Source organism: Pleurodeles waltl, chromosome 4_2 (genome assembly GCF_031143425.1).
Source record: "Pleurodeles waltl isolate 20211129_DDA chromosome 4_2, aPleWal1.hap1.20221129, whole genome shotgun sequence".
Lineage (NCBI taxonomy): Eukaryota > Metazoa > Chordata > Amphibia > Caudata > Salamandridae > Pleurodeles > Pleurodeles waltl.
Window position 1 is genome coordinate 1,030,057,887 of NC_090443.1, and position 17,351 is coordinate 1,030,075,237.

The following is a 17,351-nucleotide window of genomic DNA, read 5'->3' on the forward strand; positions in this document are numbered from 1 at the left end:
CGTCAGATTTTCACACAATCAGACTGGAATATAATGTAAGAATACATTATACGACAAGCAGGGTGCATTGGAAGGGTCTAAGGGACAGTGGACAGAGAGAGGAATGCAGATTGGTAAGGGTCCTAAAAGAGGGAAAACACAATATTGTTTAAAATTACCAATATTTTTGACAACTTTTAAAAATGAGAGGGGTAGAGAGTGTGTGTTTTTTTGTCTGAATGAATGTTAAAATTCCTGGTGAAATACGGCAGACATCTCTCCATACTCGACTGAAAGCATTTGTACCCAACTATTTATCAGAAAATTCAATTATTAGGGGGGTGTACCACCCCACACTCCCCCAAGCTACACCTTTGATCAGCAGACCTTTAATAGGGTGTAAGTAATTAGTGTAATCTGCTTCCACGTAATTATGCAAAAGTACAGCAAATTGAAGTAAAATTAGGCAAAATGCAAATTTGTCATTTTGCGCTGTATTTGAGCTTGAAATGCATTCTAGCATCAATTGTTCACTCAAAGATGCATTGAAAAAAGAGCACCGCAAACAACAGCCGCTCTGGTTCTGTTCCGAAGTGTTCACAGTAAACCGTGAATTATCATGAATTGTGCCATTCAAGGTAAAATTCTACAGCGAACAGCACACAATTTCATGAAATGGCATAATGGCGTTATTTCGGGAATTACACGTAACAAGCTTAACCTGAAATTCCAAGCATTTGACACTGTCTGTACCTGACCAAAAAAGTATATGTGCTTATTTAGAGCATAGGTTTCCCTTACGGACGTTAGTAGGTACTGGTAACCTCAAATGGACATTTTAGGTTTTTTTTGTAGTTAAATCGTCTTTCAAGCAGAATAAAATATCAAAACAAACTCCATCATTATTAGCGCAGTGGTACTTTCGGTGCATATCTCTGAAGGTTCCAGTTGTCGATCCTGGCTTGCCTCATACAATTTAGGTATTCACCTGTTCCCCAACTTAACTAGCTGGTTGTGGTCTTTTTTCTTGTACACATCCTACCTTGTGTCCATCTGTCAGGGTAGAGGATATAGGGGAATGGAGCAAGGCATGGACCCAAAGTCCTCTGTTCAGGCCACCCACCATTATACATAATCATCTCAGGCTGCTCCTTTTTCTCCTCTCACAGCCTAAAGTGGTCCCTCGAGCACATCTCCTCCCCTAAAGTGACATTCCTTCATCCTCCAAGCATTGGTTCATCTCAGTGTACCACCATGTTCTGGTGGGGCCAGACATATTCTGCAGTCTTTCATTCTGGGCCTGATTTACATATTGGTGGACGAGTTACTCCGTCACAACGGTGACCGATATCCCTTCACCGAAATCTAAATCCCAAATCTGGCCATATGTCTCTATTTGTTGCTGTCATGTTTAATGAGTGCATGGTTTGTTTGTGTTTGGTTGGTTCTGCATCGATCGGGACCCTGAGCATCACATGTTGTGGTGTCATGGGGAAACGGGCCCCCAAGAACCCTTAGAACTCATTATGATGTATCATTTTACAGGCCCAAATGTTGTGAATGAAGGTTCCCTCTTCTGTACCACATTTAGCACACTCTCCACCTGCTAGCTGCCCTACTTTGTGAGGGCTACTCCTAGGAGAGCGCGCCCATATGGAGGATGCCAAGCTGCCCTTCGCTCGCGTGACTCAGCACTTCCTCCCATCCTCATCCTCCAGCATTCCCATTTCCATTTCCAATCTCTCTTGCAGTCTATGTAAGCTCCCTGGGGCATTAATAGTGAGGGTCTGCACACCCCTGACACAGTGCCTTTCCCCCACTCTCCCTTAAGCAGCCTGTATTCTAGTGGTGACGCCTCAGGGATGTCTGAACAGTTATTTCTCCTATCCAAGGTGGTGTCAATAAACACACACATATATATATATGCATATATATATGTGTGTGTGTGTGTGTGTGTAGATAGATAGATAGATAGATAGATAGATAGATAGATAGATAGATAGATAGATAGATAGATAGATAGATAGATTTCAATATTGAAAGTTCCAACATGAAAATTATTGTAGGCTAAAAACAGCCAGGATGAGCAGAGTATATCACACTTAACCCAAGGCCACTCGTCAGCTATGTAAATCATTATGATAAGGAGAGGGCAGGATCCCACATATTGCAAGCTACCTTAGAGTTCTGTGACAGATAATGGCACTCACCCTGCGACCTCCTACCTCAAAGTGTTCACAGAAGTCCTCGATGACCTGCAGTATCCTTATGATGCACAGACGGGGTACTTTATCACACATATTATTGGTGGTATTGTTATGCTATAGTACAAGGCTGATAGAACAGGGGTGTGATGCAGTCTCCTGCAGCCCCTGTGTCGGAGGGGCAGCCCCTCCGGGTGCCCCCAACTATTTAAAGATGACCCCATTCAGCCCAGTGTCATTGAATAGCTGTGGGAGACTCAGGGCGTCTCTTCCAATCGTGGCTCGCAACTATCAGAACGAGCGGTGCGGCACGCAGGGGTATAAATAACAAATAAAATTTAAAAAACAAGTACCTCCTCCACCACGTGCCACTCTGCTCCTCGCTGCAGGCACAGGCTCCCAGCCTGCCCTGCAGCCAATCCGGACGCTGCTCAATCTAGCGCCAGGGCGCTCCCAGGCAGACTAGGAGCCAGTGCAGGCTCTCTCCAGCCCAGCAATCTCCAGCCCAGCAACAGTGTTGCTGGGCTGGAGCGAGCCTACTGCGCATGTGTGTTTGGCCGGCCCGAGACAGCCGGCCAAACACACATGCACTCTGAGGGGAGTGCTCTGTGCACTCCCCTTCAGGGCTTGTCACCCCTAATGCCCCGTCCCTTTTCAAGAAAATGATAATACACAGTTTATTATCATATTCTTGAAAAGGTTTTGTAGCTACCGCTGCTGGCAGGGGGCAAAGCTCCTTTGCCCTAATAGAGGAGCCACCCGTGGCCATCTTCATATGTTGCATTTGGGGCCCACTAGGGCCCCATTATTTTGTGTTATGTCACTGTAGTTGAGATAAAAAGCTGGAAGGGAGGACTCAGGAAGGAATGGCGCAGCTAGAGGTACTCGGGCTGGCACATCTGTATGGGCTTCTAGGAGCAGGGAAGTAGATGGTTGGTGGCAGGTTGGTGGTGCACATAGGGTTGGGGTTTGACCCACCTAGTTACGAGAACCTTGTGAAGTTTAAGGTTTCTGCTGTGGGATTGGTAACCATGACTGTAAACGTGTTTAAGTCCTATCGCAGAAACACCACTCTCCTGTTTCCTTTCACCCAGGGACATTCGTCAGGATAAAGCCAGAAAAATGTGCACTGGGAAAAGTGCTGAAACGTGGGACTAAACTGTGGGGATTGAGTGTAAATACCGACGAGGGAAATCCACATCATTTGGAATGAAGGCCTGAGGACTAGTTTAGAGTTTCATGGTAATGGAAAGTCCTCAGGTTTCTGAACAGGATGCTGGCGGTTCTTCCAGTGATGCAAATTTAGCTGTTGGATTTTCATGTGGATTTATCCAATCATCCCGATTCTGGAAGATTTTCCATTATCACCAAATTGTAGATTAGGTCATTAAAAGTTGATGTAAAGGCGCCTTCCCACGGGATACCAAAACAGCCCCTGTTATCTTAGACTAGTCTAGAGCCCAGCTTTTTTGAGTATCAATTATTTTATTGGTATAAAGTGAGTACCAACAAAGAAATATCGGCAAATTCAATGGCATGCAAGTCCAACATAAATCCACAGTAATATCCAAATGCTGTTTGTAATGCATGCACCTGTAACAAACTTTACTAAAATATAAAAACAGAAGAAAAAAAGATGGATGGGAGTGAACAAATAAGCAGTAGATCGAGAGAAGAAAATAATGGAAAAAGGACAGGAAGAAAAAGAAGGGAGTGAAGACGAAAGTACAAAGCATGGGAGAGAGGTCAGGGAGATGGATCATTCAGGTGAAGCCCAGGTATAGTAATGCCAGGGGGAGGGATGCAGTGACAATGACGAGATAGACTCAGGAGTATGAAGCATCCCTTCCACAGATGTACCAGGACCACCACTGTCACCAGACTTGCAGAATTTGATGGAGGTGGCAGTCACAAGCCACAAGTGTGTGGATACTATTGGGTGAGAGTGCTACACAAATCCAGACACATACATCTTAGGTAGGGTAATGTTTCAGACCAGAGTGCATGGTCAGTAGAACTGCTCACCTTCTGTCTGAGGGTCCTTGACCAATAAATCCATATCTGTCCGTCTGTCGATATGGTGCGGCTCCGTCGTACTCAGAGTCGGACCCCACCGAGCTAGAGTCGTCGCGTAGGTCTAGAGAGGAGCCGAAGGTGTCCGACATCCCATCTACAGTGCTGGTCAGGCTCACGGCATCTGCCATGGCAGCCATAGTGAAGGGTCAGAGGACAACATGAGAAGCCTTGCCTGAAACAAGACAAATGATCAGATGAGAACCTTGATCACAACAAGTGGACTTGAAAGACAACCACGGTCAGCAGGAACACCAAGAGGGAATGCTGCTCTTACAGTGACACCTGCTGGAAGAAAGAGGGAATGCTGCTTTTACAGTGACACCTGCTGGTGGAAGAGGGAGTGCTGCTTCTTGAGTAATCCCTACTGGTCAGTGCTGCTTTTACAGTGGCACCTGCTGGTGGAAGCGGGAGTGTTGCTCTTAAAATAATCCTTGCTTGCAAGTGCTAAGAATGCTGCTCTTACAGTGACACCTGCTGATGGGAAGAGGGAATGCGGCTTTTAGACTTATCCCTGCTGGTCAGTGTTAGGAGTGCTACTCTTACAGTGACACCAGCTGGTGAGAAGAGGGAGTGCTGCTCTTTGAGTACCCCTTGCCAGTAAGTGTTGAGAGTGCTGGTCTTACAGTGACACCTGCTGGTGAGAAGAGGGAGTGCTGCTCTTTGAGTACTCCTTGCCAGTAAGTGTTGAGAGTGCTGGTCTTACAGTGACACCTGCTGGTGGGAAGAGGGAGTGCTGCTCTTAGACTAATCCCTGCTGGTGAGTGCTGGGAGCACTGTTCCTACAGTGACACCCGTCAGTGCTTCTCTTACAAATGCACATGCTAGAGCAGGAGTCTCCAACCTTTTCTATAACAAGAGCTACTTCTGATTGATGATAATAGTGCCAAGTTACTAGTGACTTTGACAATTGTTAGAGTACTGACCACATTAAAGACAATCACAAGAGTCACCACACCTTCCTGGATTATAAGAAGTGATCATCCAGATGTGTATCACAATACTGAGTGATGCTTAAATACCATATGCAGAATACTAGCTAATACTGTATCATGAAGGGACATAAATACGTATGTATAAATTTGATATTCTAAAATCCACATCTACATATTTTGGGGAAACAAATATTTATATAACATAGAACTTAGAAACATAGATGTAGAGTTAAGAATGTACTTACCTATTCATATATATATATATATATATATATACATACATATATACGCTTACCTTCATGATATTGTTGTACAATATTTTTTTGTGGATGACATTTTAGTAGAACGCCAACCACCACAATCCATAAGACAGGCTTACTAACAAAAATTTCATTAAAAACTTTATCTTAGTGAACTGCCTCCACATGACTAATGAAATAACAGCACAGCCGCAAGAGCCCACTGACACAAAGGAAATACTGAAAGCTATAAATCTCCAGAACTCAGTATGAACTATTGTTTAAAGAGTAGCTTGAATATGTCTCTAATTTTCAATTACTTTGTTTTCAAACGTCAGCATAACAGTTTCTCAAAACACATATTTTCTATCAAATGTGCACTTTCCATTTTGAGGTTAACTTGCTGAAAGGAAAACTGGTCTTTTATAGGAAAAAAATATTTTTGTCTTAAAAATCAGATTTCATTTAAGGCCTTTAAACATTAGCTTCTGATTTCCCTAGTAAAAACAGATCACATACACAGGTTCTGCCCCCCACATGCCAGAGATGCCCAGCATAATGCCAATTATGCCTAGATTATGCCAAACATGTACACCATTACCTCAGTACCACAAGTGTGCAATTGCTGCCTACTATGATGCTAGGACCCCACACATCTTGTCAGCCATGGTGGTTGTTATTCCAAAGATGGCCACTGTTATGTGATAAATGGTCACAATGAGGCCAAGTATACTCCCAATATGACAAGCATAGATGCCATTAAGAAGGATTTACAGCATATGTCATGATTTGCGATTATTATGCCAGTGCCAACATTATGCCAGAAATATACATGATTGTGCAGACATTAACCTGTTATATTTGGGCACTAGATACATTTGCTGTTCCGTGACACCAGGAATGGCATCCAGGAAAAAATAATGTATTTTATGTCTTTCAAGGAGGGACACAACCCAACATATACATAAATACACACGTTTGCGTACACATACACTCACATCTCCCTCTCTGAAACAATCAGGGCCATTCCCTGTCTCCTCTCTCAATCAAGCCTTTACTCTCATTGGCTATAGGGTTACTAAGGTGTGGCTCTAACACACTTCCATCTATCAATCTTTGTATTTCTATGAATTTCTAGCAACTCTAGTCTGGCGATAGCTGGCTTCTCTTTTTTAGCCAAGTTTTCTCCTGAATTGTATGACTGCTAGAGTGAGACTTCAAAATGGACCATTCTCCAAGTGGCTTGGCTAAACTAAGAGTAGAGACAGCTGGTCAGGTTGCAGGTACAGATAGCTGTCATAGTGTGTGATTGTGCATTGGGTGGGAATAAAATGTCTATAGTTATTCCAATAGTAACCCCGATTTAACAGAAGTTGGAGTGCTGCAGTGCTGTTCACTGACAGGTGAGGTGCTCTTACCGTGACACCTGCTTATCTGGACCAGAAATTCTGGGCCATATTTATGGCTTGGTTTGCATCGCTCTTGCACCACGCAACATGGTGCAGGAGCAACGCAAACCTCAATTGCAAGAGCAACGCAAACCTCAAGTGAGGTTTATGAAGCCAAGCATGGCCCTGCGTGGCTTCATAAATCTCAAGTAATGTGACGCAGTGCAAATCGCTAGAGACCCCTCTAACGCCAAAACCAACTTCTGCAACGCCATGACCGACATAGCCGACTGGATAAGAGACAGCTGTCTCAAATTGAACTCTGACAAAACTGAGGTAATGCTTTTTGGAAAGAACACCTCCGCTTGAGACCACAGCTGGTGTCTGGAGGAATTCGGACCCACTCCCACACTGACTGACCACGCCTGCAACCTTGGCATACTGACCATGAAATAACAAGTCAACGCAGTAGCCTCCTCCTGTTTCCACACCGTCCGCATGCTCCGCAAGATCTTAAGATGGATCCCAGTAAACACCAGAAAGATCATCGCACAAGCTCTCGTCGCCAGCCGCCTTGACTACGACAACGAGCTCTACACTGGTATCCCCTCCCAACTCCTCAGAAGACTCCAGACAATACAGAATGCGGCAGCCAGACTCATCCTGAACCTCCACAAGTGTACCCACATCACTCCTCACCTCAGGAAACTCCACTGGCCCCCTAAAGATGCCAGTTGAAGACACTGACACACGTCTACAAAGCCCTCCACAAATTGGGACTGTCCTACATCAACCACCGACTGACCTTCCATCTTCTCTAGAGACACCTGCGCCTTTCTTCAGTCGCCCTCACACAAGTCCCCCACATCCATTACACCCGCAGCAGGGGCTGCACTTTCTCCTTCATCGTCACCAAAGCCTGGAATGACCTCCCCCTCCACCTCTGAATGGCACCCTCCCTGGTAGTCTACAGAAGGCAACTTAAGACCTGGCTTTTTGGTGCAGACGCAACACCCTTAGCGGCCAGATTCCCCTAGAGATGATAGTGTGCACTCTGCAAATGAATGATTGATTGATTGATTGATTGATGAGAGCGCAAATCTCTCAGTGACACTTGCTTAAAAATTCTGGGAGCTCTGTTGTTACAATGTTCATTGAAGCAGGTGTAGCTGTTTCAGTGATTCCCATTGGCTGGTTCTGGAAATGCTGCTCTCACAGCAACAGCTGCTGGTCAATTCATAGTGCTGCTCTTACATTGACCAGGGCTGGGTGGACTGCATGTTCTGATCTTACAGGGACACCTGCTGGCCAGGGCTTGTAGTGTTTCTGTTAGCAAATACTGATACTGACTCATACTGGTCAGACCTGGCAGTGCATTTCTTAGCATAACATCTGCTGGTGGAGGTTAGGAATGTTGAGTTTACAATGACACCTTTTGGAGACAGATACAATTGTTAATCTTACAGTGACACTTATTTGCCACGTCAAGGAGAGCTGTTATTATTATTATTCCCACATCCCAGGCCTAGCTCTCCCCGTGCTGCTGCATCGCTCTTGCTCCTGTCTTCACCTTGCCTTTTTCCCAGTTTTTTGAGTGTCTTCCCCTTGCGTTTCCATTATTCTCACTGCTTTTTCCTTGCTTGCCCCCATTTATTGTGTGCCTACTCACTGTGTTTCCCTCGTTTTCACTGCTTTCATCTTGCTTTTCCCATTTTTGTGTGGCTTCTCCTTGCTTTTTTCCTCCATGTTTTGTGTGCCTTCTCAGTGCTTTTACTTGTTTTCACTGCTCTCTCCTTGCTTTTTCCTGTTTTTTGTGTGCCTGGTCCTAGCTTTTCCCTAGATTTCACTGCTTTCTTCTTCCTGCTCAGGCATGCCACCGATTATTTCCCGTCTCCCACCTAGCCCCACCTCCTAGTGCCCCTCTCTCCTCCCAGTACCTACTTAATGGAGGCCGCAGTGCGATCACATTGAGCAGGGGCCAGGCCCAACTCTCCCCGTGCTGCTGCATCGCTCTTGCTCCTGCCTTCTCCTTGCTTTTTCAGCGCCTTGAGACCCTCACGGGTGATTTGCAGCACTTTATAAATCCTTGATTATGTTATTATTTTTATTATTAATATTATTATTTTCATTATTATGGCGGATAGGTAGGAGGTCCCGGGCAAACCTCCTCAAACAGCAACGCATGCCAAAAAGACACTACTGCCCTCTGCCAGATTTCCATAGGTCCCTCTATCACTCCAGGTTACCTAGGATGCAACAACAGCCACCAGTGATCATCTGGGTGCCTCCCATAGCAGCGAGCATTGCTCGTACCAAGGGGTTCTGTGGTCTGTGTGTGCTGGAAGGGTGCCTTCCTTTCCAATCCCATCCACCGGTGTGTGCATTCTACGCTACCCTTCATCCAGGTAATTAGGAGTAGAAGGTGCTGTGACCACTTCCTAATGCCTCATCACATCTAATGGGACATGGCCATGTCCTCAAAGCAAAGTGTCAGCCATTCCGCTGGAATTCTAAGCCTTGCAATCACTTGATAAATCCTACAGAACCTCAGCCCCTTCTGCAACCTAACGCCTATTGGAGCAGAGCCCCAGCGCTCCTCAGGCAGAAAATCAAAACAATGAATGCTTCCACATGCAGTTCTCAGCCTACGACAGGATGGATTGTAGAGCGCCCAGTCCACCTGTGCCTACGGTACCCAGCAAGCCCCATGCCAGTGGATCTTCATCTCCCTCTACCAGACCATGCATAATGCCAACTTTACAGCAGGGGCAGCCATCTTTCCTACTTGTCAACTACCAGACTGCAAGGGAGAAAGCACTGAGAGCACCGCTCAGGTAATATTTAATAAAAGGGTGGTCTTCATTGGTGAAGGATTCTCACAAGCTGTTTGCATGCATCCACCAGCGTTCTGCCCAAGTCCAGGCAAAGCCACACTGTGTATCAGGAAGTAAATACTGAGACCCAAGAAAGCTGATGAAAGACTCCCACTACCCCTTAAAAGCTTACAAAAGGCCTCCCTCACTCACACTGAGGAATGCAGTTACTAGTATAAGAATCCAGTGCCCCAATTTAAAGAGCACAGCAAGTCTGATGTTGAACTACTGTAAGTTGTGCTTAATTTGTGCTGGTGTTTTCTGGTGCTCATCACCAGCACCTATTTATGAGAGTACACCACATGGTGGCACTCTCAACCTATTTTTGTTTTGCACAGCACTAATGTTTGGCAATGCAATGTATTTTGAAATAATAAAACTCGCTCTTCCAGGTAATTCCTACAGTTTGGGGTGGCCTGCAACAGTCAAAATGTGACACTTGTTTAAGTGTGATGGTTAGTGGGTAATGCTGACACTTCCTTTCAGCAGCAGGGGGAGCAGCTGTGGGTGGTGCCGGCTGAAGTGGAGTACCCTGGGCCTTGGCACTTATATTTTTACAAATAAAGTACTGACCAAAAGTGAATAAGAGGAAGCAACAAAGCCTTTGCAGCTGCAAGAATCAATTATTAAAAGTGTGAAAGTAGTGCAAGCCCCCAACTCACCCTAAATCGTTGTAATGAGTATTACTGTTACTTTTGCAGGTACTCTGTGGAAGTACCACCTCTGACTGACCTCCCTCCAGCAACATAAACCACTCAACCATTGCTTCTGGTTGTACAGTGGTCCCCAAGAGAGGACTTTGCAGCTTTTTTAACTACTCAGACCTTCTGTCAGCACTAGCTAGGCCCCTCAGGATCAACTTAACCTGGGATGCAGAAACCACGCAAACACACAATAATGGAAAGACAATGAATCAGGAAAACCAAATCAACCTTTGGAACTTTGATCAGAATGCCAAAAAGCTAAAAACAATATCCATTGACATTTCTCTCCCCTGCACTCAGCTTCTCTTACACAGGCTTCTACTGGTGCTAAACCGCTCTTACCCACTGCTTTCAAGCCTCCTTCAACCATCTGTTCTCCTCCCATTACTTCTTTAGATGATTCAGTTCCATCGCCTTCCCTACCTTACGCCTTAGTTGGCAGCCACATCAATGCTGATATGCTGCTAAAAATGAATTCAGCATTCACGGTCCTTCGTAAACAATAGCCTGCGCTTCCTGACCATTGGAGAGACTTAGCTCCTAATTTATATATTGGGTGCATGTATACTCTGTTGCAACGGTGACAGAGTATACCTTCCACCAATATAAAGGTCTGCCCGCCTGACTTAAATGTGGGCAAACCTTCAAATTAGCCATGGCGGAGACTGATCTGCCTCTGCCGTGACCAAACTTGGCTTCATGTCTGCCGCACAGTTTGGATGGGCGGACATGTAGTCATTTTTTACTGTTTCTTATCGCCAGGTAAATCCTGCCATTAAGTAACAATGACATTGTTATAATGCTGACCCTGCCATGGAAAAGAGAGTAAAAAAGAAGTATTCTGTGCTACAGGGCTGTGTCCTGCTGCCGCAGCCCCTCAGCACAGAACAATATGCATTGCCAGAAACCCCTGTCATGGTGATTCCTGGCAATGCTTTTATAAATGATCGCCTGCTTGGCAGTCATTTATAAACTAGGTGGGACGCCTCTCCACCATGAGTAATTTACGCTGGTTATAAACTAGGTGGGCGGGCTCTCCACCATGCGTAATTTACTCCGTTTATAAACTAGGTGGGAGGCCTCTCCACCATGAATAATTTACTCTGTTATAAACTAGGTGGGCAGGCTCTCCACCATGAGTAATTTACTCAGTTTATAAACTAGGTGGGCAGGCTCTCCACCATGAGTAATTTACTCAGTTTATAAACTAGGTGGGCGGCCTCTCCATCATGAGTAATTTACTCCTTCCCCATGAAGGGATGGCAGTTTGCTTGCTGTGTATTAAATCGGGTCTTTAAATCCAAAGACACTTCAGTGTCTGATATAGTCAATCTCCTTCCTCCGGATTACAAAAGCCTGTCAAAAATAGAGATCAGGACATAGAAGGTGGGTGCAGTGGTGGTTTTTGTCAATCGCGATTTAATCTCTGTCCATCTCCCTCTCTTGCGAGGAACTTTAAGGACTGTCATGTGACTTATTCCAGCATTTCCTAACCCCTCCTGTCACAAGCCCAACCACCTCCCTTGTCTGCGTGGTAATCTACCAGCTACCTAAGAAAGGCCTCACTACCATCCAGTCTGATTTCCTCGATCTTGCTCAGACTGTTCCAGGCACCCATGATTGCTTTTTTTATACTGGATGCTCTGATTTTTAGGTTTGACAATCCAGTTAATGCATGGAGCCAGAACAATATGAAGACATGGTCTGTCTTGTCTTTACCAGTTGGTTAACAAACAAACTCTTGGGGGAGAACATTGTCTGGACCTTCGACTCTGTGTTTTACCAGAGCTCCAGTTTCTGGAAATCCAGTATATATCCTGGATTGTCCGGTTAAATCTCATAGTGATAAAGTCTTATATAGCAGTCTGAAGAATTCTCCCCATACTAGCTAAATATCTTTATTGCACAACATGTACATAATACAGGCCGTGCCCTTCACCCAGATGATTCTTGAAATGTGAGATCCTTTTCTAGGTTGTCCTGCTAACAATCTAGCCCGTTTGGAACCCAACTCAATGAAGGCCCTGGATTCTCTGGCTTTTATTGGCATTGATGCTCCTAATTCATACCAAATGGTACACTAACTCTCTACAGTAACAGATGTTTTGAGGCAGAGAGCTAGGCAGATGCTGGAACAAAAGGAAATTCACATGTGGGTGCACCGCCTGCTATGCCCATGCTGGGAGTTATAACTAAATTGGTGCCAGGGCAAAGAAAGAACACTTGCAGAGGTGCATTGCTTAATCTTTAAAGTCCACCAAAGAACTGTTTCATATCTGTAAGTGCATGATGTCTTCCAGCTACTCCTACATCATGCTCCACGATCTGAACCCTTGGACATTCTCTTATTCTTTACCAATGCAATTGTCATTTGAAGCAGTTTCATTGTAACTATTATACCACAGACCTGAAATCCTTGCCATTGGCCCTTATTCCTTCCATTTCTAGCCCTCTCAGTTAGTGGCCTTCTTCAAAAGATTCCTGCCTTCTGGGGATATCGGTGACACAAAAGTCATCAACCCGGGCTGATCATTACTTACACTGATAATCACCAACCCAATCCTTCCTATCCAGTTTAGTAGTTACCTAGGCCTTGAAGGATGCACTCGCGCACACTCTCACCCACACTAAAGAAACTCACTGCAGACTCTAATGATCTAGCTAACTACAGAACTATCTTGGGCCTTATTTTTGCCACAAGGGCTCTTGAAAGTGCTGTCACCTTCCTGCTGTTCCGAAGCTGGAGTCAAAGACCTTTACGTCACCACAGTCAGGGTTCTTTAAACATCAGAAAATAATTTCTCGATCCCCATAACCTGACCACCCCTGTGCACTGAACCTGCTTCACTTCTTGATCTCTATTGGCATCATTGACCAGCTGCTTTGAAAGTCTGACCTCCTCAGCCTTCATCAGCGATGTCTTGATTTGCTTCTTTCCTGCAGAACTATAGGCAATTGAAAAGACTCCTGTTCCACAACAGAAGAACCAGCGTCATCTGTAGGGTACCTCATGGCCTGCTCTATCATCAGCACAAATAAATGCTTTTGTGCCCCTCAGCTGATCTCTTAGACACTTACAGGAATGCACAAATTATCCAAACAGTTTATCACATGTGATGTGAAACTTCACCTCAAGCTTGAAGACTAACCTAGTAACCTCCTCAACACAATCCACTGCTCCTCTCATGTTAATAATTGATGAAGAACAATTTCATTTTTCTTAACTAAAATCTGCACCTGGACCCTGACAGTCTAGCCCCCTTCCATTTCGGTTAGCCAGATGACCTGGGTAGCCTCCTCCCAAACCCTGTGGGAAAACCCTGCAACTTGGGCATGGTCATAGAAGGTGATGTTTGGTTTTTACCCCAGGTAAATGCGGTCTCCAAAACTGCATTGCGCCACCTTTGTTGCCGAAAGGGTTCCTGCCGTGGCTCCAGTGCTCTCAGCAATCAGGGGGGCCATCATGCCACCACTGTATTATGGCCACAGCTTATGTCTTGTCCCCAAGCACATCTTTCTCAACGCTTCAGAGGGTTTAACTATTGTTGCCCACCTGTTGTGTGGTCTAAAATAACATGAACATATCTCACTGGTCCTTTAATTCTTCCACTGGCTTCCAGTGCCAGAAAGAGTGTCCTTTAAATCACTTTCCTTCCTACACAAGGCACTCCAAGGTCGCTCACTGGACTACCTTGTAAAACAGCTTGTCCTTACTGAATGTACCAAAGCCTGTGGTCTGCTGACTGCTTCTTAGTGTCCACCTGAACACTCAGGTGCAGTCAATGGGGCAGCCAATCTCTCCACTTCCATGCCTCATACCTGTGGAACTCAAGAGATGTTTTAACACATGAGCAAAGCGGGCTGTGGCCCAGCCCCAGCTTTTTAGAGGCCCCCTGACAGATCTGCCTCTGCTCTGCAGACATTCCTGCTCTGGTGACCTTGAGTGATTCTTAAACATAGATGGTATTAAATACTCTTTTCCTTTAATTTATTTTTAATATTTGTAATGTGTGGGAGTCTGTACAGTTATTCTATGTTTATGTTTCTCAACACCATGCAAAATCCATTCATCTGTAACCTCCACTTCGACTTCTGGCCACTGGAACCTCGACTGAACCCTCCAGGAACCGACAATGCTGCAATCAACGAAGAAGACTCTTCTGCAACTTTGTTTACAAGGCTCCTGCCAGCTTTGCAACATCTCACCGGCTGTGCAAACCCAGAAGCCAGCAACTCTTCAGCCTACACAAGAAGAAGAAGGACTCTCCCTCGGAGTGAAGGAGTCACTCCCCTGCATCCGCAGGCACCTGCTGCAATGACAACCGGCTGCGTGGATCCCCTCTCATCCTGAACTTCGTGGTTCCTGCATTACAGGTGGTGGTCTGGAATAGTCCTCTTTAACCTCTCTGCCAGCTGTCCAACTTTTATGGAGGTAAGCCCTTGCCTTCCCATGCAGGACAGTACCCCCGTGCACTGCGTATCTTGCAGCTGCCAGGGCTTGTTTGCCTCTCCTTCAAGGGATCTTCAGGAGATCTGTAGCTCCAGTCCCCAGCACTCCTTCCTGCGATGCACAGCCCTCTTTGTGGTTCTCCTGGGGCGTGGGATCCCTTTCTGCACTGCTGCGTGGGCTCCTATTGTGACTCCTGTGTCCCTATCCTGTGGGACTCCTGTGGGTGCTGCCTCTGCTCCCGTGGACCCACTGGGACGCTGAAGATCCCCTGTTACTCCCCCTCCTGGGTTGAGTCCTCCTGGGCCTTGCTGGTCCCTGGCACCACCACTTTTCCACTAACAGCGAGTTTGCCTTTGTCAAGGCTTGTTGGTGGAACTTCTGCACCGACACCCGCCTGCAATCTTCATCCAGGGTGGAACATCTTCTGCATCCATCAGGAACTCTTCTCCGGCTCCAGGGCTGCAGTGCTGACCTGTTCTTCCTCACCGTCGACCAACTCCTGCAAGTACAGCTGGGTGGGTAGTAGCTCCTACCCCTCCTGGACTCCACTGTGAATTTTGGACATGGTCCCCTCTCTCCACAGGTCTTCTTCTTCAGGAATCCACTGCTGGTTTCTTGCAGCCTTGTCTAGGTGTCTTCTTTTCTTCTTTTTCCTCCTTTTGGGTGGTTTGGGTGGCTTTCCTGGACGACGGGGCATACTGTTTTACTTACCTCTTTGGTTTTCTAGTACTCCCAGCTCCCCTCCACACATTCCACTTACCTAGGTGGGAGTCCTATGGTTGCATTACATTTTTTTTGTGTATGGTTTGGGCTCCCCCTAGGGTCACTATTGGTTATTGCTATTTGCACTGTTTTCTAACCTTTTCTATGCATATTTCTGATTCGCAAGTGTATATAATTAGTGTATTACTTACCTCCTATTGGATGATTGCCCTTATAGTATTTTATGGTATTGTGTTCCAAAAATAAAGTATCTTTATTTTTGTACAACTGGGTGTTTTCTTTCATGTGTGTAAGTGCTGTGTGACTACAGTGGTTTTGCATGAGCTTTGCATGTCTCCTAGGTAAGCCTTGGCTGCTCATCCACAGCTACCTCTAGAGAGCCTGGCTTCTAGACACTGCCTACACTTCAATAAGAGGGGATACCTGGACCAGGTGTAAGGTGTAAGTACCTTAGGTACCCACGACACACCAGGCCAGCTTCCTACAATCCATAAAAAAAAGTTTCTTTAGATCAAAACAGGTCCTTATGTATTATGAAAGCGAGAGGGTCACAGAGATTATTTTGCAATATAATTAGTGAGCTGCTGCTGTATTAAAATATTGAAAACACATATTTCTATCCCTAAATTTTAGATGGAACATGTTTAGAATTTGAACACTGTGCTGCTTGTCAGTGTGTCAGGGACCTGGTGATAGAGGGCATGCAATCAATCAATCAATCAGGATTTATAAAGTGCTGCTACTCACCTGACAGGGTATCCAGGTGACTGCAGGTCCTGGAGGCTTATTCGAACAGCCAGGTTTGGAGTGCCATTCAGAATTCCAAAAGTGAGGTGATGATCCTGAGGTGCGTGCGGAAGCTGTTCCAAGTTTTTCCTGTGATGTGAGAGGAGTTTCCTCACTTCTGCTTCTGTAGATGCGGGGAGAACGGACAAGTGAATGGGAGGCAGAGCGTAGTCTTCTTGACGGGTGGTGGAAGTTCAGGTGGTGGTTATTGTACGTAGGTCCTTGGTTGTGTAGAGCCTCGTGTGCATGGGTCAGCAGCTTGAATTGGCATCTTTTCTGTATGGGGAGCCGGTGGAGTTCCCTGAGGTGGGGTGTGATGTGGGTTTGTTGGAGAAGGCAGTGGATGAGTCTGCCTGAGGCTTTCTGTATGGTCTGAAGTGTCTGTAGGAAGAGTGTGACGATTCCTACGTAGAGAGCATTGCTGTAGTCCAGTTGGCTGGTGATAAGGGCCTGTGTCACTGGGCATCTTGTGTGTAAGGATAGCCACTTGAAGATATAATGCAGCGTCCTCAAAGAAAGGAAGCAAGCAGAGGAAATAGCGTTGATCTGTGATTTCATGGTGCACTTGTTGCCAATGATGATCCCGAGGTTTCTGCCGTAGTTGGAGGAAGTGGTTGTGGGTTCTAGGTCGGATGGCCCCCAGGAGTTGTTCCATGTGTAGCTGCTGTTGCCAAAGATCAGTGCTTCTGTCTTGTCTGTGTTCAGCTGCAGGCAGTTGTTCTTCATCCAGTCAGCGATGCTTGCCATGCATCTGTGGAAGTTGGTTCTGGTGGTGGAGGGGTCATCAGTGAGTGAGAAAATGAGTTGGGTGTCGTTTGCATAGGAAATTATGTTGAGAACGGACGATAAAAGAGCTGCAATTAGATCATAAATTCAAAGCTCTTCCAGGGACCCCCAAAATAAGTTTGGCCCAGGGCCACTAAAATTCTTAAGATGTCCCTGGTAGAACTTCCTACCGCTCTAACTAAAACTAGAAAACTACTGCCCTAAATTCAGA

The 17,351-nt window shown here is 45.7% G+C and overlaps 1 protein-coding gene across 1 annotated transcript in view; it reads right to left on the reverse strand.

The window, feature by feature from the left end:
- Positions 1-17,351, reverse strand: part of TBC1D10C (TBC1 domain family member 10C) — a 236,630-nt gene that overhangs the window by 204,933 nt on the left and 14,346 nt on the right. The window contains exon 2 of the mRNA XM_069232929.1: positions 4,209-4,431. Within this exon, the coding sequence (XP_069089030.1) occupies positions 4,209-4,396 (188 nt within the window). The 5' untranslated portion in view covers positions 4,397-4,431. The remainder of the gene's footprint in view (positions 1-4,208; positions 4,432-17,351) is intronic.